Consider the following 26,329-nt stretch of genomic DNA (forward strand, 5'->3'; position numbering starts at 1 on the left):
TCCAAGAGAAAACATTACAAAGCATATATGTGGTCCTCAATCTATACTTTCACCAAGCGCTATTGTTTGGAGAACTCTCTGCAACTTGACTTTTGCTCAACGGTTCATGCACTAGCAACTCCAACTACCCTCCCCCTACACACACATATACATTAAAAAAAAAATCCAGGTTGCCAATCCATTCAGCTTGGTCAATCAGTGTGATGGCGTTTACCTGCTTGCTGATGGAGAAAATACTAACCTGTAAACAGGGCTCTCCCTAGAAAACCAAGAAATTTTTATTGTGTTCAGTTTTGGAGGCCGTATCTTGCTAAGGATGTAAAAAGAATTGAAGCGTTGCAAAGAAAAGCTACAAAAATGGTATGGGATTTGCGTTACAAGACGTATGAGGAGAAACTTGCTGACCTGAACGTGTATACCCTGGAGGAAATGAGAAACAGGGGTGATATGATACAGACGTTCAAATATTTGAAAGGTATTAATCCGCAAACAAACCTTTTCTGTAGATGGGAAGGCAGTAGAACAAGAGGACATGAAATGAGATTGAAGGGGGGCAGACTCAAGAAAAATGTCAGGATGTATTTTTTCATGGAGAGAGTGGTGGATACTTTGAATGCCCTCCCGTGGGAGGTGGTGGAGATGAAAACGGTAACAGAATTCAAAAATGCATGGGATAAACATAAAGGAATCCTGTACAGAAAGAATGGATCCTCAGAAGCTTAGCGGAGATTGGGTGGCAGAGCCGGTGGTGGGAAGCGGGGCTAGTGGTTGGGAAGTGGGGCTAGTGCTGGGCAGACTTCTACAGTCTGTGCCCTGAAAATGGCAGACAGAAATCAAGGTCAGGTATACACAATGTAGCACATATGAGTTTATCTTGTTGGGCAGACTGGATGGACTGTACAGGTCTTTCTCTGCCATCATCTACTATGTTACTAAGAAATGCATCCACACTATTCCACCCAACTTTGTATTTGATGCTGGTGCACTGCATTAACTATACATTGACTGAGGGGGACAATGACAGAGGTAGTCAATGCATGAACCGCCAAGCACATGTGCAAGCCTTTAAAAGGCTGTATAACTGCTCAAGAGTAACTATCTGCCATGGGTTTTGTCCAGAGAATATCACCATGAATGTGGCTGCATTTTCCCTGCTATTTGAAGACCCCCCCCCCCCCCTCCTTAGAGCACATAAAACTTGTTAGGTTTTCAGAATAATCATTGTGACTATCCACAAGAAAGAACTGTACACAATGGATACAATACATGCAGGTTTACCTTGTGGATGTTCATAATGATTATCCAAAAAAACAGACAGGCCTGCTTGAGAACCACTACTATAGAGTACACATTTAAATCATCAGATTAACTATTGTGCACTGGAAAAGAACTACTCATGTAATCAAACCTGTATATTTCAACAGCACACCTAATGACTTACATTCACTCTACAGCTCCCTCAAAAATGGAACATTTTACTTTATTAAAAAATATAGCAAATTTCCCATTCCTGCTCTAAAAGTGCTTTTATTCTTATATTATGGAAAGCTTCTTATTAAAGCAAATGTATTGAGACATTCATGTATATCACATAGCTGGACATCCAACCACATTACTAGCCACTGTCAAAAGGTAAGATTATATGCTGTATTTGCTTATATGAAATACTCAACTCTAACTGAAATTCTAGCAGAAATTGACTTGATATCATGTAATTTCAAAGAAGAATTGTTTCCTTACTACAAAAATGATGCCACAGACAGCTAACCATCTGTGAAGGCTGGATGCAGGTTTCCATTCAAATTTAACCCAGCTATAGGGTGTGAACTGAAACGCAATTCTCTTCATTTTACCTCTGCAAACAGAGAAAGGTAGCAGTGTTAGATTTCTTGGCAGAAAATGGACATCTTGAATATGTTAAGAAAACAGAGCAATTTTCAAAAGCTCTTTACCTAGCTAAATCAACCATTTGAAAACTGCCCACCCCCAAAGTACATATGCCATTTTATTACACGGCTGTTTTTCCTGAGTTGATCAGGTGTGTTCCTGGGGGAAGGGGTTGGCTGGGAAAGGCAACATCATTTATATGTTTATGTTTTCAGAAGCAACCACACAAATGAGGTGCAAGTGTGTACAGGTACTTTTACCCAAGGCAATTTTCAAAACAAAAGTATGCATAAATACTTCCACTTAGAAGGTAGCAGGTGGCATGAAATTGCTAGATAAAAAGTACCCATGAGCTTCACAGCTATATGAACAGTGTGAACACCGACACCTTTATGGGGTAATTTCATAAAGCATGGAAAGGGGTACTTATAAAATTACACTGGGGTTATAAATGTTAAAAAAAAAGTTGGTACCCAAAATTACATGCACATTGTTCAAACGAAGGCACACTCAATGAAGTTTTTATGCACACGTGTATTTTATAAAATACCTACACACTTACACCAAGGGTAAACACATGTTGACATTTGCATGTTAAAGGAACTGGATATGGGAGATATTTTAGAGAGACATATAGGGGGGCTTATGATGCCTACATAAAATAGGGGTAAAACAGGCACCTTCTTGGACTTTCATCAAAAGCGCCTGTTGAGAAGTAATTTTATAAAGTGCAATTTTTATAGAATAGATCAGATTAATCCATTAGATCTCATTTTAAAGCATTACCACATTAGCAAAACTATATCCATCTCAATTTCTGATCAGGATTAACAGTTCTCAACCACAATACAGGCTTATTAATAAAAGCTCTTTACAGTGGAGTCAATCATCATTCAGTAATGATCTGAAGTTCCTATTTTGATTAAAAAATGTAATGGTACCATTTTACAAAATTTGATCCTTCAGAAGGAAGGTTTGACTACTAATTTTGAAGCTTGCCCTCTACTGAAGCTTCCAAAAGGATAAAGTCTGTTTTGTTAACCAAAAACAACTAAAAACATTCTATAGGGAACAGTGGGATGAGGAATACAAATGTGGTAGGGCAGAAGTATCTGGCAGTGTATGATGGATAAGGCAAAATTCAGACAACTAATTTTCCAGGGCCTAACTGATAATAAAGTATGTGAAGAATTCAATACTCTTTAGTATCTAACAATGTACCTATCAATTGACATCTGGTTCTGTAGAAATTTTTACTACAGACCAGGTTTTAAAAATTAGCTAGTACTTCCTATGCTGAGAATCATCTGTGCATAAAGGTAAAAACAAATTAAATAGGGTCTGTTATAAAAGAAAGGAAATGAGCAAAGTAGACCTTTTGTGCTTTACCTGTCTTCCTAAATCAAATGATGTGCACCATCTCTATATCTCAGAGTATCATTTTTCAGATATGCTTAAAATCATTTTCTAACCCTTTAAAATGCATCATCACAGTAGTGTAATCCTTAAAAGGTGACATTTTCTGGTTTTAAGGTACTGTGACTGCAAAAGTACCACAGGCAGGTAGAATAGATCTTCTGTTTTTCCATCTAAGGGGTTTAATTACAGACCCCAGCTCTGCCAGCGTCACGCTAAGAAACTAATATGTCTACCTATGAACTCGCTATATGATCTTTTCTCTCGTCCATCTCCATGTAATCTGACTATACTTCTTGCTCAGTCCTTAGTTAAGATGTTTGCTAGAAAACACATCAACTTTTAAAAATTCACAAGGACAAATCCAAGTTTTTTTTAAGGATGCTACCCATTTAAGTAAATGCCTATGGAAGTTTACCAAATAGTCACATTTGATAAGGCTGGTTGTTGGTCACGCTCTTGATTATTCATTAAGGATGCAATAGCTCACTCCTCTAGCACAGTGAACTGGAGTCAGGTGGTCACGAAAAAAACCTCTTCAGCTCCTCCCATAAGACACTCCCATTTGCATAAAAATGGCACAGGCAGGAAGAACCATATAGACTAAAAGGCATGAGCCTTTGAAGACCAGAGCCCACTTTCACAGCAGCATCTGACTAAGCAGACTCTGGTCCTTAAACCCTCATGCCTTAATAAAATTAGTCTATAAGGAGCTACCTGTTACAGATTAAGACAGCTACCCCCTTTTATACGGTCCGTTCCCACAGTCACTTTGTACTCCACAAACTGCTTGCAGTTTCAATGCAGATAGCTTCCTTCTCTCACTAGGCTCAATGATTTCAGTTTTTCTTCAACTCACATGTTTATACTGGATTATTAACTGACAAATCAGTTTTGAGTTTTGGTACTTTTTGTTGTACAAGTTTTAGAAAGTAATATACCTATAGGTAGGAATATTCCAAAGTCCTTGCCATTTATAGGGTTTCATGGAAAGCCACTCCAAAGTCTTCATTCCACAGTAAATTCCAAAGCCATTGCACACTAGTACATCCATTATCCACTGAAAGGTAGATCAAAACTTCATGTGCAAAAAAACAAATTAAATATGCTTTAAACTTTAAAGAGTCTTGATGGCCAGACAAGGAATATCGCAGCAATCTGCAACAATGGACTTATACCCCTGTCTTCCCTTAAGAATGTGGGCCACCCCCATTCCCTTCCAACAAAATGCATCATTTATCCTGCACTGGCATGTTATTGCAGCTAATAACCCCTGTTTGCTACAGATTCATGTGCTCCCAGAAGTTATCTGTATATTTGATAACACTACTTACAGTAAAACAGATCAGCCCAGAGTTTTGAGAATCTGTATAAAGGAAAGTGATTTTTTTTGTTTTAAAACATGACAAACCTGAATGCTCAATGGAACCACTAACCTCATTTCCGAAGAGACATCAACTAGTACAATTCATTTCTCCAGTCAACCTCACACCAAAACCCTATTACTAATACATAAATAATATCAAGGCTGGGGAGAGAAAGTGATGGAACTGAACTCTAAACATTAAAAAAAAAATTCCACAGGACCTTTAGTCTTGCGAATCTCTCTCTAAAAAAAATGTTATATGAATGTGTGAACAAAAGTCCATTGCAGTCTCATCTATTTGCTTTTGACTCATCTAAACTGTAAACCACACTGAACTCTGGAAAGGGGATATTAGCGGTTATACACGAATTGATAAGAATTGAATTGTGGCATGTGGCCTAGGGAAAAATGTTGGAAGGATGACTAATACCAGCTTTAGGATAGGAACTTTGATCAATCCTATACAGGGTTTCAGAAGCAGAGTGATTTTTTGCATGTATTCTGTTACCAAGGCCAGGAGCTGACTGCACTGAAGTGGCCACCACTAAAGACTTTCCATGTCAGGTATTTCAGCTCATATGAGTAATGGCTCAAATGGAGTTTTCCCATCACCTAGGTTACAACCATGAGGTCAACAGAAGTGGGTGGCTTTAATAGAAGAAAGCCCTCCATATAGCAGACTAAATACTGTAAAGAGATAGGTCTATCAACCTACAGAGTAGAAATCTGCACCTAAACTGCAGTTAAGTTTCATCTATTTACAGAATCTGATATAATGCCCTTCTAAACAAACAAACAAAAAAACAAACAAAACACACCCAACCAAAATGGTTTACAAAAATAGAGTCTACGGTAATCCCATAAAACCGAAAAGCCCTTAAAAATAAAATATCAACATAAATAAAATTCTATATAGGTCATTATTTATTATTATTTGTTGCATTTGTATCCCACATTTTCCCACCTTTCTGCAGGATCAATGTGGCTTACATATTACCGTTAACGGCGTTAGCCGGTATTGGTCTGAACAAATACAAGGTATGAATGAGTACAAGGTGATATTAAGGTAGATAAGGTACATGTATGGTAGGTAATTGGGGGAGTTTAGAGAGGGAGAGGGGGAGAAGAGTCAGGTAATGTCCATTACAGTCTTTGGTTATATTGTGTCGCAGGTGTCCAGGTATTTTTTATGTTGGGTCGGTGGGGTATGCTCTTCTGATCAGGACTGTCTTTAGTGCTTTTCGGAAATTTAGGTGGTCTAACCTAGTTTTTACTGCTTTTGGCAGTGCGTTCCATAGTTGTGCGCTTAAGTAGGAAAAGCTGGATATATAGGTGGATTTGTATTTGAGTCCTTTGTTGGATGGGTAGTGGAGGTTTAAGTAAGATCGTGCAGATATTGTGGTATTTCTGGTTGGCAGGTCGATAAGGTCTGTCATGTATCCAGGTGCCTCGCCGTAAATAATTGTACGAACAGTTGTGCAGATTTTGAATGTGTTACGTTCTTTGATTGGTAGCCAGTGCAGTTTTTCTCGGAGTGGTTTGGCGTTTTTCCAAATATAAGCCTGGCTGCTGTGTTTTGAGCGGTCTGGAGATTTTTTGATGATTTGATTCTTGCATCCCGCATAGATTCCATTACAATAGTCTACGTGGCTTAGTACCATTGATTGTATCAGATTACGAAATATTTCCCTCCGGAAGAATAGTTTCACGTGCTTGAGTTTCCACATTGAGAAAAACATTTTCTTTTCTTTTTTTTTTTAATAATCTTTTTATTGATAACGAGCATAGTATATATAAGTCAAATTCACTCACCTGCGGTATATATCCAAGGTCAAGACATGTACATTCAGAAATCCAAACCATGTATAACAATATAACTAAAAATCCTATCTTTTCTGTTAACACATACTCATACTTTCTCTTTTCTCCGCCCCCAGGCCCCCCCTCCCCTCTGCTCTTCCCCTGTACCCAGTGCTTTTTTTGTGCCGGTATGCACCGGTACGGCGTACCGGCACCTTTTCCCTGAGGTCCCGCTCCCTTCCGTTCCTGCTTTCGATTACCTACCCGAAGTCGTGATTCTCCTCTCTCCCCTGCCATCCCCCTCCATGTCCAGCAATTATCTCTCCTCTCCCCTCCATGTCCAGCATGTCACCTCCCTCCCCAAGTCGCGGTGAACCGGAAGTGAAGGCAGCGCAGCAGTGCTCACTGAGGCAGGCACACACACGCAGCAGCAGGTTCGTCTCCTCTCGCGTTGCTTCCCTCTCAGCGCTTCCCACCTTCGAGGGCGGGACGCACTGAGAGGGAAGCGACGCGAGAGGAGACAAACCTGCAGCTGCATGCCTGCCTCAGTGAGCACTGCTGCGCTGCCTTCACTTCCGGTTCGCCGCGACTTGGAGAGGGAAGGGCAGGGGAGGGGAGAGACAATTGCTGAACATGGAGGGGAGGGCAAGGGAGAGAGGAGTCATGCTGGACATGGATGAGAGGGGAGGGCAGGGGAGAGAGAATTGCTGGACATGGAGGGGAGGGGAGGGCAGGGAAGAGAGAATTGCTGGACATGGAGGGGAGGGGAGGGGAGAGAAGAGAATCACTCCCCCCCAAACCCACCTCCCCGCTCCCCCCGTTTTCTATTTTTGTTGATGGCTCTCTCATTCTCCCTGTCTCCTCAGCTCGAAACCTTGGGGTCATCTTTGACTCTTCTCTCTCCTTCTCTGCTCATATCCAGCAGATTGCCAAGACCTGTCGTTTCTTTCTTTACAACATCCGTAAAATCCGCCCCTTTCTTTCTGAGCACTCTACCAAAACCCTCAGCCACACCCTTGTCACCTCTCGTTTAGACTACTGCAATCTGCTTCTTGCTGGCCTCCCACTTAGTCACCTCTCCCCTCTCTAGTCGGTTCAAAACTCTGCTGCCCGTCTCATCTTCCGCCAGGGTTGCTTTACTCATACTATCCCTCTCCTCAAGACCCTTCACTGGCTCCCTATCCGTTTTCGCATCCTGTTCAAACTTCTTCTACTAACCTATAAATGTACTCACTCTGCTGCTCCCCAGTATCTCTCCACACTCGTCCATCCCTACACCCCTTCCCGTGCACTCCGCTCCATGGATAAATCCTTCTTATCTGTTCCCTTCTCCACTACTGCCAACTCCAGACTTCGCGCCTTTTGTCTCGCTGCACCCTACGCCTGGAATAAACTTCCTGAGCCCCTACGTCTTGCCCCATCCTTGGCCACCTTTAAATCTAGACTGAAAGCCCACCTCTTTAACATTGCTTTTGACTCGTAACCACTTGTAACCACTCGCCTCCACCTACCCTCCTCTCTTCCTTCCTGTTCACATTAATTGATTTGATATGCTTACTTTATTTATTTTTTGTCTATTAGATTGTAAGCTCTTTGAGCAGGGGCTGTCTTTCTTCTATGTTTGTGCAGCGCTGCGTATGCTTTGTAGCGCTATAGAAATGCTAAATAGTAGTAGTACTAGTAGTGGACATGGATGGGAGGGGAGGACGGGCAGAGGAGAATCGCTGCACATGGATGAGAGGAGGGCAGGGGAGAGAGAATCGTTGGACATGGATGAGAGGCGAGGTAAGGATAGAGAGGAGAATCGCTGGACATGGGAGGGGAGGGCAGGGGAGAGAAGAGACATGAATGGAGGGGAGGGAAGACAGGAAAAAGATGCACATGGATGAGAGGGCAGGGGAGAAATGCTGGAAATGGATGGGAGAGGAGGACAGGGCAGAGGAGAATCACTGCACATGGATGAGAGGGGAGGGCAGGGGAGAGAGGAGACATGCTGGACATGGACAGGGGAGGGCAGGGGGAGAGGAGACATGCTGGACATGGACAGGGGAGGGCAGGGGAGAGAGAATTGATGGACATGGAGGGGAGGGGCAGGGGGAGAGGAGACATGCTGGACATGGAGAGGAGGGGAGAGGAGGGCAGGGAAGAGAGAATTGCTGGACATGGATGAGAGGGGAGGGAAGGGGGCAGAGAAGACATACTGGATATGGAGGGGAGGAGAGGTCAGCGAAGAGAGATTCGCTGGACATGAAGGGCAGGGGAGAGAGGAGAATCGTTGGACATGGATGGGAGGTGAGGGCAGGCAAGCCAATGGTTCCAACGCTAGAACAAACAACATGGGTGATAAGGGACATATTCTGCCTTGTGCCCCGTTCTAGTCTGAACATCTCGGTTAAGATCCCATTAATTAGTATCTGCGCTGTTGGAGCTCTGTACAATGCCCGCACTCCCATCAAAAATTCCCCAAAGATGCCAAATTGGGGCAACACCCAGTACAAGTAATACCACAACACCTTATCGAACACTTTTTCAGCATCCAGACTAGTGAGTATGGCATCCCCTGTTCTCCCTTTGGTTTCCTGCATAGCTTTTAAAACCCCCAAATATGATGGTAGAAGCATATCTGCTCGGGACAAACCCAGTTTGATCCCCATGTACCAAATCCGGTAATACCATACCCAATCGTGCCGCCATGACACTTGCAAAAATCTTCACATCCTGATTGAGAAGGGAGATAGGCCTATACAAGCCCATCTGCTCCTCATTTCTCCCAGGCTTCGGTAATACCACTATAGTCGCATGTGTCAAATGCCCAGTTTGATGGTTTTCCCCACATAAGGCCCCACACAGATCGACAAGAGGGCCTGCCACCAAGGCTCCCAGTATTTTGTAGAATTCAGCTCCCAGCCCATCTGGTCCTGGAGCTTTTGCTAATTTGAGTTATTTATTTATTTATTTTATTTATTTATAATTTTTACATTATTCATCAAGCTTTACATCTTGAACAGAAAAGATCTTCATCAAAGAAAAAGAAACAAAAAACAAATACATCCTTAATTCACAATTGAAAATTACCAGATTAAAGTACTCTCAAGTCCTCAGTTTTACGATCCAAGAATTACACATGTGGAATATAAAAAAGTATAATATTAAGAATTATTAAACCTGGCTAAACAAAGAGTTCCTATTTCAATCATAGCTCTGTATTCCATAAAGTTCTCAAACTCTTCTAGCAACAAGAAATTCTGTAAGTTGTGAGGATTCATAAAAAACATACTTCACTGACTGGAAACCGATTACGCACTTACAAGGGTAACGTAGGTAAAAGGTAGCACCCAACTGAAGGACACCTGGTTTTAGAAGCAAAAATTGTCTACGTCTTCTTTGTGTTTCCTTAGAAACATCAGGAAATATACGTATTTTTAAACCCATAAATTCTTTATCTTTATTTTTAAAGAATTGTCTCATAATCCACGCTTTGTCTGGAGGAAAGGCAACTGTAACCAATAATGTTGCTGGAAAGACTAATTCAGCTGTTGAAGCCTCTAATGCTGCGGAAACATCTAATACTTGATCTGAAGTATTTCCAGGCATTTTAGTTGGTAAATAGTATACTTGAATTAAAGGGGGAAGAGAGTCCTCCGGCATCCCCAAAGAGTCTTTGAAATATTTTTTCAGGAGTTCTCTAGGAGCAATCGTAATTGTCCTAGGGAAATTTAAAAATCTCAAGTTGTTAGCCCTTTGGGAATTCTCCAGAGATTCAATCTTCCTTCTCATATTAGTACAGTCTTTAATTAAAGTTGTTTGTGTCTCTTGTATTTTTCCTATAAGTTCCAATTGATTTTTTCCATTTTTTAATATATCTTTCCTTTTGATTTCCGCGGCTACAACTGTTTCTTCTAATTTAACTTCTAAAAACGCAAAAGTGTTTAAAGTCTGTTGCCCTTCAGTAGAAGTACTTACAGGTTGCATTCCTGTTGGTCTCAGAGGAACTCCCGCAAACAAAGATACAGACTCCTGGGCTAGAGAAGGGGTAAACCTCCCTTCCACATTTTGATCCTCCGGCGAGATTATTGTATTCTCCCGTTGCTCCACTGCTAAAACACTTCCGGCTTGCAGAGGAGACGCCGCCGCCGCCGGGGAAGAGACGCCCAGGGGTTGCGGGGGGCGAGCACGCTGGTCGGGGCTTAGAGAGATGTCATGCACTAGCGGCGTCTCGGAGCTTCCACCTATTCCAGGCGTCGCAAGCGTGCTGTTCTCCGACCGCTGTTGAACTCCGGATCTCCGCAAAAAGGTATCCAATGTACCCGAAAGCTGAGTAGTAAATTGGCTTGGGGGAACTGCGGCAGCCGATTTCCCTCTGCGTTTTGGCATGACGAAGAAAGAGAGCGAACAACTCAGAACTAGTCGAGGAGCGCGGAGATCAGCGTCAGGTTCATTCCGCCATCTTGGATCTAATTTCAGTTTTTTAATAGCTTGCTGGATTTCATTGCCTTGAAAAGGCTCATTCAATGTTTCCAACTGCTGCGGCGTCAGCATTGGAATGCCAATATCCTGGAAAAACTTTTCCCTCTCCTGAAAGTCACATTGACCCACGTCATATAGAGCCTGATATAAGTCTACAAACGCTTTCTGGATATCTTTCCCTTCTTGCAGGACCGTCCCTGATGCATCTCTTATTCTTGTAATTATTTTTTTGCCCCCCGCTCTACTCTTAACCATCATTGCTAACAGCTTCCCTGTTTTATTGCCCCACCTGTGCAGGTTGTATTTGTACATCTGAACATCCAGGTGAGCCCTTTCATTCAACACCTCGTTAATTTGCCTTTTGATCTGCCAGTATGATAATCGATCACTCGCTTTGCCTCCTCTCGGCATCACTAATCTAGCCTCCTGGAGCTGTCCTATTAATTTAATAAGCGCGCTCTCTCCTTACGGGTTCTACTTGAGTACGCAATTATTTTGTTCCTCATCACCGCCTTGCCAGCTTCCCAAAACATTATGGGATCAACCTCATCTACGCTATTAATTTGTAGGAAAGCCTGCCACTCTTCCAACTAAATACTCCCTAAACCTTGGGTCTTGATACAGTGCAGGGTTCATCCTCCAGCCAGCCTCTCTACCTTGCCCCTTACAGATGCCCCAGTCTACCCTCACCATCCCATGGTCTGACACTACCCCAGCCTCTATACCCGCTGCCCACATTGATGAGAGCACCGAAGATGGCAACAGCATGTAGTCTAAGCGCGCATGGACCTTGTGCACATTTCAGTAGAATGTATAATCGTGCACATCTGGGTTCAAGATACGCTAGGCATCCAACAAGCCCAATTCCTGCATTAAAAAGTTCACGCCCTTACCACTTGTGCCCTTTATCCTGGCTTTAGGAGGCTTGAAATCTATGAGCGAGTCCGCGGTGATATTAAAATCCCCTCCTATAACCAAGTGGTACTCACTCAGTGCGACCATTGTTGCTAGAACATCAGAAAAAAATTTGTGGTAGTACACGTTCGGGGAGTAGACCAAGCATAAAGCTACTTTAAGACCTTGAAGTTCCCCCACCCAAATGACATATCGCCCCTCCGGGTCCTGTACAATTTTATGCTTAGTACATGCACAAGGATGGCCACTCTCCTCTGTCTGTTATTATAAGAGGCGAAAGCTAGCTCTCCAACCCAGTTTTTTTTTTTAACTTCACATGCTCCGAGTGAGAAAGATGTGTCTCCTGGAGAAACAAAACATCAACCTTCAGTCACCTGCTACAGCTCAATATCTTTGTACGTTTAATTGGTGAATGAATGTATGCCATCCACATTTAAAGTAACCACTCTAACACTACCCATCCTCTCCCTCACATGTTACTTTCACAAACTAAGTAGATGCTAGTGTTAACCAGCCAGGGGTGGCTGCCCAGCTCAACCTCCCCCAGAAAACATGTGGATAGCCTGCCTCTGTATTGTTCCACTCTGCCCCAAAGTCCCGGACATATAGATCATTATCCCTCCCCCTCCCTCTGCTACCCCTCTCCTCCCCCGCACCCCGTTCCCCTTCTCCTCCCATCACTCCTCCCTTTCCCACATCCACGCACACATCATAGCTTCCACTATCACCCATTCGTATCATCGCAACTCCCACAGACATCCCTTCCCCCTCCCTCCATCCGTTCTAGTGTCTAACTCCCCAAGCACCAAACAGCACTCTATCCCCCATATCCACAGCACCCTCCCCCCTCCATCAGTGCGCCCCTTATTTGGAACACTCCAACATATAAGTATTAACAGGCATAAGCAAACAAAACATCCAACTCAACTTCGGTAAACCGCCTCACTAGTGATACAAATGTCCATGTTTACCGCAAGGCTCCTGGAAACTTATCCTGCAACGGGAGCCTTTGCTGTTGATGATCACAACCAAGTCCCAATATAGTGTCAATAACACTGAAGACGCTTTTTTGGGTTATGTCCTGCATCTTAATAATCAGCTCTCTTGATGCAGCCCCTCTTGATCTCTCCATTCATGCTGCCCAGAGCATGCTGATCGACCACCCATCAGCGTCCAGACACTTGAGGCAACTTCGCAAGAAACGCCTGTAAATCCTTCTCTTTGGTCAGCGTGACAGTTCGATTATCACGGGTAATGCGAACTCGTGCAGGATACTACTGGAAGGCGAACTTCACTCCCTTCGTATACAACTGGGAGCAGTAGGGCGCCAGCAGCTTTCTTTGTTCCGCCACACGAGTGGAGAAGTTTTGGAAAAGCAAGAGTCTTGCTCCTTTATACTCTACCAAGCGTTGCTTCCTGAAAAGCTCCAGCAGCTTAGCTTTAACTGCATAATTTAAAAATCTCACTATTACTGGCCTCGGCCTCGCAGATCCTTCTCTCTTGGCGCCCAGCCGATGTGCCCGCTCCACCTGCACCAAACCCATTTCAGCGCGAAAGCCCAGCGCTTGCGGCAGCCATTTTCAACAAATTCCACGAGGGCAGAATTAGGCACATCTTTCGGCACTCCAATTATGCGTAGATTTTTCCTTCTTCCTGTTTTCCTGATCGTCTATTTTTTCAGTCAAATTGCGTACTTGTATCTCCAACTCATTAATCTTGCCCGATATCACCTCAGCCCTGTCCTCCTGGGCAGAGACCCGTTCCTCGACATGTTGGAGCCTCGCTGCTTGCCCAGCCACAAAGTCTTTTTCTTCCATATTGGTATGTAGCTTTGCCAATTTTTCATCGAGGAGTTGCGACAAATTCTTCATAGACACCAGTACTGTGTCCTCAGAGGGTGTGCGCTGCTGCTCTGGTGTAGAGGCGCTCGCCGCCATTTTGTTCGGGGTGAGTGCCATCTTCCCTGAACCAACCCAACTCGTTTTTATCAGCATAACACCGCTTAACAGCGCCCACTTCTTGACCAATTTAGGCTGGTCACCGTTACACACATCCTACCTGCCTTTTCAGCATGAGCAGGCTTAAATTCGTTGTGTTAGCAGGTTTAATCAGCCGGGGTAAGCGGGGAGCTGTGCCAGAGGCGTCCTCTCAGGTCGATGCCATCACGTGACCCCCGAGAAAAACATTTTCTTTATGGTGGATTTCGCTTAGGTCTCTAGTGAGAGGTTACGGTCGATTGTTACTCCGAGAATTATCAGGCTGTTTGAGATAGGGAGGGTGTATTCTGGGATGTTAATGTTTGTTGGTTTGTATGTATTGTATTGGGATGAGATGATGAGGCAGTGTGTTTTTTCTGTATTGAGTTTTAATTGGAATGCATTTGCCCATGAGTTCATGATGTTTAAGCTGAGCTTGATTTAGTCACAAATTTGGGTCAAAAATGTGAGTGTATATCCCAGATCAGTATGCAAACTAATTAATGGGCCTTCATCAATAATTGATGTTAATTGGCACTCATTACGGTTTATGCACGATCTGACCTGCGCTCTGCTCTATTCCTTAAGACGCACACCTAAATTTTATAGTGTGCAAACTCAAAAGGTGGCATGACTATGGGAGAAGCATGGGCGATCCCAGAAATTAAGCAGAATGTTCTAGAACAGGGGTCATTTACATGCCCAACTGCCATTAATTGCACACCAGCATTTACACCAGGTTTCAGCAGGCGTACTGCCATGCCCCAAGTTAGGCAAGAGATATGTGCTTTCAAAAATACCAGTTCAGCGTAGATCTTCCTGGTACCTAATTTTAAGGGGGAAAATTCTATAAATGGTGGCAAATATGTGCAGTTTCACAATTCCAACAGCTGTTTATAAATCTGGAAATGCCAATGGAAAAATAAAACCATAAGAACTTGTAGTGGTGTCTTTCTGAGAAGTCTGAAAAATTTAAGGGATGTTATCAGGCATAAAGTCAGACAATAATTCACATCTTGATGTTTCCTAAAAAATGAAAAGCATGCTTGTTTCAGGCGGCCTTCTTACGTGGATATGAAATGGGAATGGGACTCGATATACTGCCTTTTTGGTTTCTGCAACTACATTCAAAGTGGTTTACATAGTACATAAAAGGTAATTATTTGTACCTGGGGCAATGGAGCCACACAGAGCTGCAGTGGGAATCGAACCCAGTTCCCCGGAATCTACGGGGGCCCAGGCCACCTCAGGCCCCACGTAGCTACACCACTAATTTAAACATGAGCACTTACACCAGCTCTATGGCAAGCCTAAGTGCTCACATCTAAATTATAAGTGTATATTTTGTTATGCTAGTACTCTATAAAGGAAAGTAAGCACCGCCATTCATTTATAGCATAGGCTCTTACCAACACTTCATAAAATTATTTCCAGCGTGTGTGTGCGTGTACCTCTGTGCATACATGTGTTTTATGTGGGTAGTTGTATCTGTCCCAGCGCTGTGTGTGGGGGTGGGTTATCTAGGAGAGCGGTGGAGAAGAGAAGGGCAGCTTGAAAAGGATCAATTCCCTAGCTACTAGGCTCCAGTGTTTACACTTTAGTTGCTGAACTGCTTCACCCAGCTATTTTTTTTTTTTTAGTCTAATCTGGCCCCTTTTATCTCTTATTTTTTAAAAGTTTATAAATGTCTTTTCCCCTGTTTTCTCCCATGCCATATTTGCTCCTATAACTTGGAGAGTTATTTTATCTATCCCCAGGCAGACAGCCAAGGCATTTGATCCTTTATGTTTATTTCATTCTTTAGAATAGTGAAAAGAAGTCATCATTAAAGGTCAATAACTGTGTTAAGTTTGTTACATAGTAACATAGTAGATGTTACTATGTAACAAACTTAACACAGTTATTGACCTTTAATGATGACTTCTTTTCACTATTCTAAAGAACTGTGTTAAGTTTGTTACGTTTTCCACATATGACTCTTGCACCTAAAATTTGAAATTAAAGCTCACAGTAATATCCAGTACTTACATGATCCCACCAGCATTCACTGAAATTTGGCAGCTGATGTTCCAAGCTATATTCAAGAAATTCGAACATCACGCTAATGATCATACACATCCACCAATCCCGTATCATTAATGTCTTGAAAGACAATTCAAGAGAGAGAGGGAACAGTAAGAAAAATGCAAAGAAACAATGAAAAAACTAAACTAAATGTTATGTTGCAACATCAATTATGTTCCATCAATTCAAGTGTCTGCACCAAGGATTATATAGCAGTCAAGGTACCATGATATCATGAAAATTCTTAAACACAAATGAGTCATCTGTTGACTCAAGACTCCTAACCAATGATATCTGGCTAATCATTTCTTCCTGCTCACTTGAAAGTATTTACTAATGGTTGCAAGTTGATTAAATGCCTTCAGAGTTTGAACATAATTAATGAGCCAGCATATCTCATAATCCCCAAAACCAGGAAGAGGAGACAGGGCATCTAACTGCAACATGTGGCTTTGAGTATGAACATGATGTCTTAAGTCCGGTGCTGTTCTCTTGAACAGTGCTGAAGATTGGGCATCATATGGTACAGAATATGAATGTGCTGAAAGATGGTATGCCAGCAGCACTGAGAGATGAGCAAAAGACACGGAAGGGTACCAAAAGGTGCAGAAGAACTAGAGAGGCAGAGTAAAGGTGGAGAGACAAGTTGAGGAAGGACTTGGGTGAGTGTGGGGAGAGATTTAAGGGGATGCGTTGTTGCCTCAGTGTCAATCTGGGATGAGATTAGGAGAGAGTACATTAAATGGGAGGTGAAGAGAATAGACCACAATGAATAGGAGATAAGAGGCGAAGTATCATACATGGGGAAGGATGATGGGGGAAGAGAAAGAAAAAAGAAAGCGTGCAGAGAAATAACATACCCAAAAATTTTACAAAAAAAATAGTTAATCTATACTAAAATTGAAAAACAAAATATCTATTCAATACAAGATTTTATTCTTGTGCTGCAGACAAGAGATGGCTGAGAGGAGATAGGATAGAGGTCTATAAAATAGAGTGGAATAGAATGGGTAGAGGTGAATCACTCGCTTACTCTTTCCAAAAATATTAGGACTAGGGGGACAGGTAATGAAGCTAAGTAGTAGTAAATTTAAAACAACCCAGAGAAAATATTTGTTAACTCAATGTGAAACCCTCTGCTCAGTGTGTGGCAACACTTAGACTATTCGATATTGTAGTTTGCTCCTCTTTTCCTTTTTTGTGTAGCTTGTCAACCCTATTACACTACTCTATTTTAGTCTGTAAGTCACCCAGATGGTTCCTCTGATGAGAGGGACAGTAGGTTACAAATAAACTTGAAACTTAGAAACTTGACAAGGACAGGATATACAGCCCTATTACCTGTAAATGATTTGGAGTGATACAGAATGGCAGAGGTGCTTGGAAAAATTGCCAGAAGACTAATGCATAAACGTCTGAATGAATATGGGACTGTATGTGTAATACGGGGTGAACGGGAGTCAGTGAGGTGTGGCTGGTTGAGAGATGACACTACAGTATAAATTGTAACGGGGTGATCAGTGAGCCCAATGGTGTGCACAACCTCAGAGGAAGGACTGGATGGTAATATAAATGGAGGGAGGGAGTAGTAGGGGGATGAAAGAGTTGAGAAAAGTGAATGAGTTGAGGGATGGTTTCTCAGATGGAACCTGGAAACAGAGAAATTGGGGCTAGTTCAAGGAGAAACACACCAATTCCTCATTCCAGGAGGGAGATATTTGAGAAGTGGATACTACTACTCCAGTATTTTCAGATGACATAAAAGGGGGATGTGACAGTGTTAAAGTTTACTGTATTCAAAAATGAAAAAAAGATACATAAAAAAGAAAGCTATATGGAAGTTGAACATAGTATTCCAAAACAAACAACTTTCTTCCAAAAGGTACCTGGTGTCACATCCAGAATCACTCTCCCTAGGGGGCATCAAGGAGTGATTTGACCACCATGAAATGGTGAGGAAGCTATTGCTTCTTGAATTTGAAAGTCTTCTGGACTCTATACACAGAGAATCTTATTTATAGACGCTACAAAGGAGGAGGTCTACCACATTCTCATCTGCTTGTATGAGGATTCTGTGAATGGGAACCATCACAACTTCCTGGGGGGGAGGGGAGGAATACAGCAGAGTCATCATATCCTCTGAGTCACTTCAGGAGTCATCAGAAGCCATGTCTCAGGTCCTTGGAGGCTGCTATGAATTAATACTGAGAATTAGCAGTCCTCAACGGACACACTTCTAGGATACTAGCAAGCTTGGTGCTCTCAGAGCTGTGCTCCAACAAAGTGTGATGTTCATGTGTTATGGCCTCCGCTTGACATACATCATGAACTCTTGGCACTGATGAAATTGATAAGCCCTTCTTCTTTGGGAAGCACTTGGGGACTATCAGAATCGGTCATCATCCATTAATCTTTGATATCAAAGGTGAATGATGGACTCGCACTGTAAATGAATCTGATGGAGTTCCAAGACTCATGGAGGAGATCAATTCTTCTAAAGACAATGGATCAGATTTCTCCGCATCAAAAATTTGTTTTGCAATGCTTTTCACAACCATAAAGACCTCTTGGACATCTATAAATGTAAGATTTCAGCATATTGTCTACAGTGACACCTAGGTCTTCTACAATGACACACAGGTCTTTTTCTTAAGTGGATTACCCACAATTGATGCCTGCAGCCCAGCCATGATCTCTCTGATAGTAATCATGGCTGGGCTCCAGGCATCAATTGTGGGTAATCCACTTAAGAAAAAGACCTGTGTGTCATTGTAGAAGACCTAGGTGTCACTGTAGACAATATGCTGAAATCTTCTGTCCAGTGTACGGTGGCAGCCACAAAAATAAAACAGGATGCTACAAATAATTAGGATAGGGATGCAAAACAAGACTGAAAATATTATAATACTTCTGTATTGCTCCATGATGTGACCTCATCTTGAGTACTGAATTCAATTCTGGTCACTATATCTCAAAAAAAGATATAGTGAAATAAGAAAAAAAGGTTCAAAGAAGAGCAATCACTACACTACTACTAACAATTTCTAGATGTACACAGCGCTGGACAAAATGATAAAAGGGGATGGAACTGCTTCCAGACTCTTCAGCTTCGAAAAGGCATAACTGAGGGGGGATATGATTAAGGTCTACAAAATCCTGAGTGGTTGGAGGTGAACCAATGTTTCACTCATTCAAAAAGTACAGAGACCAGGGAACACTCAATGAACCTGCATGCAAATACTTTTAACACAAATAGGAGGAAATATCTTTTCACTCAAAGAATAGATAAGCTCTGGAACTCATTCCTGGAGTATGTGGTAACAGTGAGTAAGTATCTGGGTTTAAAAAAGGTTTGGAGAAGGAAGTGACGTCACCGACCAGAACGGCTGCCTGACCAAAAAGCACGGTACCACTCAGCACTCAAAACTGCTTTTGATCCATCCAGCTAAAGCCTTTGCGGCTCATCTTTGGCACCTAAGTTAAAGGCTCAGTGATCAGATTTGGATGATGGAACGACGGCCCCAGGAGATTAATTTGCAAGATTTTGCCTTTCAACAGCAGGCTGAAGCCCTTACTAGCAATTCACCAGAAATGAAGCTGGAAGGAACACCCGATCCCCATGCGCCCGAAGCCGCTACCGAGGTACCACCTGTGTTTTCTGTGGAGATTGCAAACTCTGAGGACCCGATTCGGGCCATTGAGGCATCCCTCGGCGTGATCCAATATGAAATAAAAGGCCCTACAGGGCGAAGTGGCTACCTTGGAAGCTGACCTTCGGACAGAGCTGGCTGAACTGGGCCAACGCCTAGCAGACACCAAAACCAGTCAGGAGGAACATGCCACGGAATTATCAAGCATTAACAAGTGGCTCAATGAGAAACATAATACTAGATACCTCTTGGACAAAATTGAGGATCTTGAAAATCGAAGCCGCAGGTTAAATCTTCGATTTTGGGGAGTCCTGGAAGGCCCTGTGAGAAAGTTGTTCAAAAAATAGAAGGGGCTCTCCTTTCCTCGGGTTCTCCCCCAGCAGATCCAGCATCAATATTGATCGACAGAGCTCATAGGGTGTCGGGCAACTCGAGGCAAAATCGTGCTAAGGATATTATTGCCTGCTTTAAGGATCTAGCTGAAGTTGGATGGTATTTTCCAACTTTTGAAGCTTGCAGCTTTACAGCATAACTTTTATGACATTTGGCAAGTCTATGAACAATGGAAGACGAGAGTTGGTACCCCCTCATTGTGAGGGATAGCACCCCAGCCTAAGTACTTTGGCCTTGAGACATGAAAAGTATATGCCACTGTATTAGAGAGGAGCAGGAGGGATAGGGGTGTATGTGTGGGGGGAGTTTTCTTTTTTTGTTTATACTGCTATTATTTTTGTATGCAAAATTTGTTGATTTGCAACATTTCAACAAAAAATGTTTGGGAATAAAAAAATGTAAAAAAATACAAAAAAAAAAAAAAGGTTAGGACAAGTTCCTATAGGAAAAGTCCATAGTCTGTTATCGAGATGGACATGGGGGAAGCCAATGCTTGCCCTGGGATTGGTAGCATGGAATAATGATACTAATTGGGCTTCTCCCAGGTACTTGTGACCTGGATTGGCCATTGTTTGAAGCAGGATACTGGGACAGACCGACCATTGGTCTGACCCTGTATAGCTATTCTTATTTTCTTATGATATGGTCCTGCTGTACCAAGCAAACTTCTTAAAGCTGATGGGAACTTTCTCTCTGTGACATACCAAAGGGAAAAATATGCAAAGCAAAATCACAAATGACTGGTTCAAGGATCCCTGACAAGAATACACAGGGTGTTTTCTGGGATTCCTGACAAGAATAAACAGCATAAAAATAAAAAGCGAAGATACTAACCTGTAGCAGGTATTCTCCGAGGACAGCAGGCTGATTGTTCTCACATGTGGGTCGGCGTCCACAGCGGCCTAGGAATGGAGATTTTTCCAGTAAAAATCCATAAAGCTTTGCGACAGCTCCCAGAGCGTGGGACGGACGCACTGCGCATGCGCGGCCATCTTCCCACCAGCACACGTCCTTTCCCGCCTCATTTATATCAAAAGCAAATAAAGAATAAAACAACAACATAAAAAGAAAAACAAAAAAGGCAACAGTCTACTTGCTACATAAAAGTCTGTTATAAAAAGTAGACCGATACACATATATAAAAACAAAGAAATAATTTATTCAAAACAAGATAAAAGCAGTACCCGATGTGGCCACGTTTCGCCCTCAGGCTGCGTCAGGGGTAAAACTACAAATAAAAACATAAAAATAGTGATATCATCTCAAGTTATATATATATAGATAGATAGATAGATAGATAGATAGATAGATAGATAGATAGATAGATAAAAAGTCATAACAGCAAAATAAAGTACAATAAATGCATTACACATTCAAAAGTAAAATGGAGGAGGAGATAAGACAAGCCACTTTTCAAACATATAAAAGTGTATAAAACGTTGGATGGATTTAATCAAATCCAATAATGTATCAATACATACCTAAAAATCAGGGGTGATCAACATACCCCTTCAAAAAAAGCCTAAAACAAAATTAAAAAGATATACATTAATCCCATCTTGATCAGCCCATGTATCACACACTTTACATCTCACCAGTCAGCTCAATTAAAATTCTCATCATATCAACAATTGACTATATTTCATGCTGTAAAGCATTCAATTACTCACTGTTATAAATCTTCTACAAATAGACCACCTTGAATCCTAAAATTCTAAACAGCCCTTCTTCAATGTATTTCCTTGGGTACCCTCTTTGTATAAATCTGTTAGCCATTGCCTTCATTATGATCTAGAGCAGTGTCTGCTGACAAGTAGTCAGCTTTAATCTATGTGATGTTATGGGAGATGGCAGCAGATGTATAAGTATATTTACTATAGAATGAGTTATGGTCTTTTGAAAGTTAGTTTCATTCATGCAGCCATGTCTATTGATGATGTTATAGTAAAGGCTGATAAAGTTTTAGGATTCAAGGTGGTCTATTTGAAGAAGATTTATAACAGTAAGTAATTGAATGCTTTACACCATGAAATATAGTCAATTGTTGATATGAGAATTTTAATTGAGCTGACTGTTGAGATGTAGAGTTTGTGATACATGGGCTGATCAAGATGGGATTAATGTATATCTTTTTAATTTTGTTTTAGGCTTTTTTTGAAGGAGTATGTTGATCACCCCTGATTTTTAGGTATGTATTGATACATTATTGGATTTGATTAAATCCAGCCAACGTTTTATACACTTTTATGTTTGAAAAGTGGCTTGTCTTATCTCCTCCTCCATTTTACTTTTGAATGTGTAATGCATTTATTGTACTTTATTTTATCATTTGCTGTTATGTATATATATATATATATATATATATATATATATATATATATACACACACACACACACATAACTTGAGATGATGATATCACTATTTTTATGTTTTTATTTGTAGTTTTACTCCTGACGCAGTCTGAGGGCGAAACGTGGCCACGTCGGGTACTGCTTTTATCTTGGTCTGAATAAATTATTTCTTTTTTATATATGTGTATCGGTCTACTTTTTATAACAGACTAAAACAACAACAACTCCAAAGGGGAGGTGGGTGGGTTGGTGAGAACAGTCAGCCTGCTGTCCTCGGAGAATACCTGCTACAGGTAAGTATCTTCGTTTTCTCCGAGGACAAGCAGGCTGCTTGTTCTCACATGTAGGGTATCCCTAGCCCCCAGGCTCACTCAAAACAATGAACAATGGTCAACTGGGCCTCGCAACGGCGAGGACATAACAACGATTGACCTACAAAGAAACATCTGAGAGTGCAGCCTGGAACAGAACAAAAATGGGCCTGGGGGGCTGGAGTTGGATTCTAGACCCCAAACAGATTCTGCAGCACCAACTGCCCAAACCGACAGTCGTGTTGGGTATTCTGCTGAACGCAGTAATGAGATGTGAATGTATGGGTTGATGACCACGTCGCAGCCTTGCAAATCTCTTCTGTAGTGGCTGACTTCAAGTGGGCCACTGACGCTGCCATGGCTCGAACACTATGAGCCGTGATATGACCCTCAAGAGTCAGCCCAGCTTGGGCATAAGTGAAGGAAATGCAATCTGCTAGCCAACTGGAAATGGTGGGTTTCCCCGACTACAACTCCCTTCCTGTTGGGATCGAAAGAAGCAAACATTTGGGCAGACTGTCTGAAGGGGCTTGTCTGCTCCACAGAGAAGGCCAATGCTCTCTTGCAGTCCAATGTATGCAACTGACGTTCAGCAGGGCGGGTATGAGGACGGGGAAAGAATGTTGGCAAGACAATTGACTGGTTCAGATGGAACTCCGACACCACCTTCAGCAAGAACTTAGGGTGCGTACGGAGGACTACTCTGTTATGATGAAATTTAGTATAGGGAGCATGGGCTACACCAAGGCTTGAAGCTCACTGACTCTACGAGCTGAAGTAACCGCCACCAAGAAAATGACTGTCAGGCTTCTCACGGAAACACTGGGTGAGCCCTTGGACCACTACCGTTGAGCGGCAGTGGCAGGCAAGATCACCTCCAAACCAGGGACATGGCAAAACAGAATTGGAACCCCAGACTGGAGTTGCAGCAGAGGCAGACAAGCTGGAACAGGCAGAGCAGGAACCGCTAGACTTCACCTACGCTTGACCACCGTCCCCCAGGAGTTGAGCCCCTGGGTGCAGTTGGCCGGCAGGGCTTTCAGGACAGGGCAAGAACTGGACACCAACAGGAAACACATGGGGTCTGGAATTCCCAAGGGAGGTTAGGCAGAATACTAGACAAGGACCCTCAACCAAATACCTTACTAGGTAGAAAGCAGACAGGGTTGGAATCAAGACAGGGGTGCCCCCAGGCACCCAGACAAGAACTAGGCAGCAGTGATAATAGCTGACCAACACGGACAGAAAGCAGAGCTATGGCTGAAGCTCCAGTAGCTTAGAAATACAGGCAGGGAGCAGGGCTATGGCTGGAGGTCCAGTAGCTGAGAAATACAGGCAGAGAATAGGACTATGGCTGGAGCTTCAGTAGCTGAGAAACACAGGCAGAGAACAGGACTATGGCTGAAGCTCCAGTAGCTTAGAAATACAGGCAGGGAGCAGGGCTATGGCTGGAGCTCCAGTAGCTGAGAAATACAGGCAGGGAGCAGGGCTATGGCTGGAGCTCCAGTAGCTGAGAAATACAGAATATGGCTGAAGCTCCAGTAGCTTAGAAATACAGGCAGGGAGCAGGGCTATGGCTGGAGCTTCAGTAGCTGAGAAATACAGGCAGAGAACAGGACTATAGCTGAAGCTCCAGTAGCTTAGAAATACAGGCAGGGAGCAGGGCTATGGCTGGAGCTCCAGTAGTTGAGAAATACAGGCATATGGCTGAAGCTCCAGTAGCTTAGAAATACAGGCAGGGAGCAGGGCTATGGCTGGAGCTTCAGTAGCTGAGAAATACAGGCAGAGAACAGGACTATGGCTGGAGCTCCAGTAGCTGAGAAATACAGGCATATGGCTGAAGCTCCAGTAGCTTAGAAATACAGGCAGGGAGCAGAGCTATGGCTGGAGCTTCAGTAGCTGAGAAATACAGGCAGAGAACAGGACTATGGCTGAAGCTCCAGTAGCTTAAAAATACAGGCAGGGAGCAGGGCTATGGCTGGAGCTTCAGTAGCTGAGAAATACAGGCAGAGAACAGGACTATGGCTGAAGCTCCAGTAGCTTAGAAATACAGGCAGGGAGCAGGGCTATGGCTGGAGCTTCAGTAGCTTAGAAATACAGGCAGAGAACAGGACTATGGCTGAAGCTCCAGTAGCTTAGAAATACAGGCAGGGAGCAGGGCTATGGCTGGAGCTCCAGTAGTTGAGAAATACAGGCAGAGAACAGGACTATGGCTGAAGCTCCAGTAGCTTAGAAATACAGGCAGGAAGCAGAGCAATACTGAAAGCTGCCAAGCAGCCACTAAGAGAAACCCAAGACAAGAATACAGACCAGAGACAAGACTAGGAAAAGCAATAGAACCAAAACTAGCTACACACAGACTCACTAGAATAAGCTACACACAAGCTAACTAGAATAAGCTATACACAAGCTAACTAGACACAAGCAAGAAACTCAGACTAGAACTGGACTAGGCTGAAGTGCACAGAGCACTCTAACATACCAGGGACCTTAGACGATGCAAAGGCAAACACAGAAGTCTCTAGGTGATTAATAAAGCCCATCAACACCTGAGGCTCAAGCTGCAGCAATCTCCAAGCAGCTACAGGTGCTGTCCAGGCACAAACGAGAGACAAGTCTGGCAGCCTGGATGAACTGGACCGGGCTAAAGTCTGGAACGGGTAGGGGCAGCAAGACAGTCTATGGCAGCCACCGGTTCTGGCCACCAGAGGGCGAGAGGAGCACAAACCAAGAAGCAGGCAGAAAGCCTACTGAAGCATAGAGACTCAGCATACCCAGGTGCAGCACAGAGGAGCAAACAGAGCCATGCTGGAAGCAGCCAGCACACAGAGGCAGAGCTAACTCAGGCAACACACACAGGTGCAGTATAGTGGAATAATTAGAGCCATGCTGGAAGCAGCCAGCACACAGAAAGGACAGAAACCAGCTCAGAAGCTGACCCCCAGAAATAAGGTAAGTCTGAGAGGGGTCACGACCACAGACGTGACAATGACCTTCCAGGTCAAATACTTCAGATGGCAGGAATCCAGTGGCTCAAAAGGAGGGTTCATCAGCTGGGTGAGAACGACGTTGAGATCCCATGACACCGGTGGAGGTTTGACAGGGGGCTTTGACAAAAGCAAACCTCTCCTGAATCCAACAACTAAAGACTGTCCAGAGATACGCTTACCCTCTACATGATAATGAAAAGCACTAATTGCACTAAGATGAACTCTTACAGAGTTAGTCTTGAGACCAGACTCTGACAAGTGTAGAAGGTATTCAAGCAGGGTCTGAGTAGGACAAGAACGAGGATCTAGGGCCTTGCTGTCACACCAGATGGCAAACCTCCTCCATTTAAAAGAGTAACACCTCTTCATGGAATCTTTCCTGGAAGCAAGCAAGACTCGGGAGACACCCTCAGAAAGACCCAAGGAGGCGAAGTCTACACTCTCAACATCCAGGCTGTGAGAGCCAGAGACTGGAGGTTGGGATGCAGAAGCGCCCCTTCGTTCTGAGTAATGAGGTTTGGAAAACACTCCAATCTCCATGGTTCTTTGGAGTACAACTCCAGAAGAAGAGGGAACCAAATCTAACGCGGCCAAAAGGGCGCAATCAGAATCATGGTTCCGCGGTGTTGCTGGAGTTTCAGCAAAGTCTTCCCCACCAGGGGTATGGGAGGATACGCATACAGAAGGTCCTTCCCCCAATGAAGGAGAAAGGCATCTGACGCTAGTCTATCGTGGGCCTGAA

At 43.1% G+C, this 26,329-nt stretch overlaps 1 protein-coding gene across 1 annotated transcript in view; it reads right to left on the bottom strand.

Annotated features, from left to right (window-relative positions):
• Nucleotides 1-26,329, bottom strand: part of PTDSS2 (phosphatidylserine synthase 2) — a 322,237-nt gene that overhangs the window by 100,959 nt on the left and 194,949 nt on the right. Inside the window, exons 7-9 of the mRNA XM_030201130.1 lie at nucleotides 15,856-15,969; nucleotides 4,245-4,363; nucleotides 1,741-1,855 (exon numbers count right to left, since the gene is read on the bottom strand). Of these exons, the coding sequence (XP_030056990.1) occupies nucleotides 1,741-1,855; nucleotides 4,245-4,363; nucleotides 15,856-15,969 (348 nt within the window). The remainder of the gene's footprint in view (nucleotides 1-1,740; nucleotides 1,856-4,244; nucleotides 4,364-15,855; nucleotides 15,970-26,329) is intronic.

This window comes from Microcaecilia unicolor, chromosome 4, assembly GCF_901765095.1.
Source record: "Microcaecilia unicolor chromosome 4, aMicUni1.1, whole genome shotgun sequence".
Classification (NCBI taxonomy): Eukaryota; Metazoa; Chordata; class Amphibia; order Gymnophiona; family Siphonopidae; genus Microcaecilia; species Microcaecilia unicolor.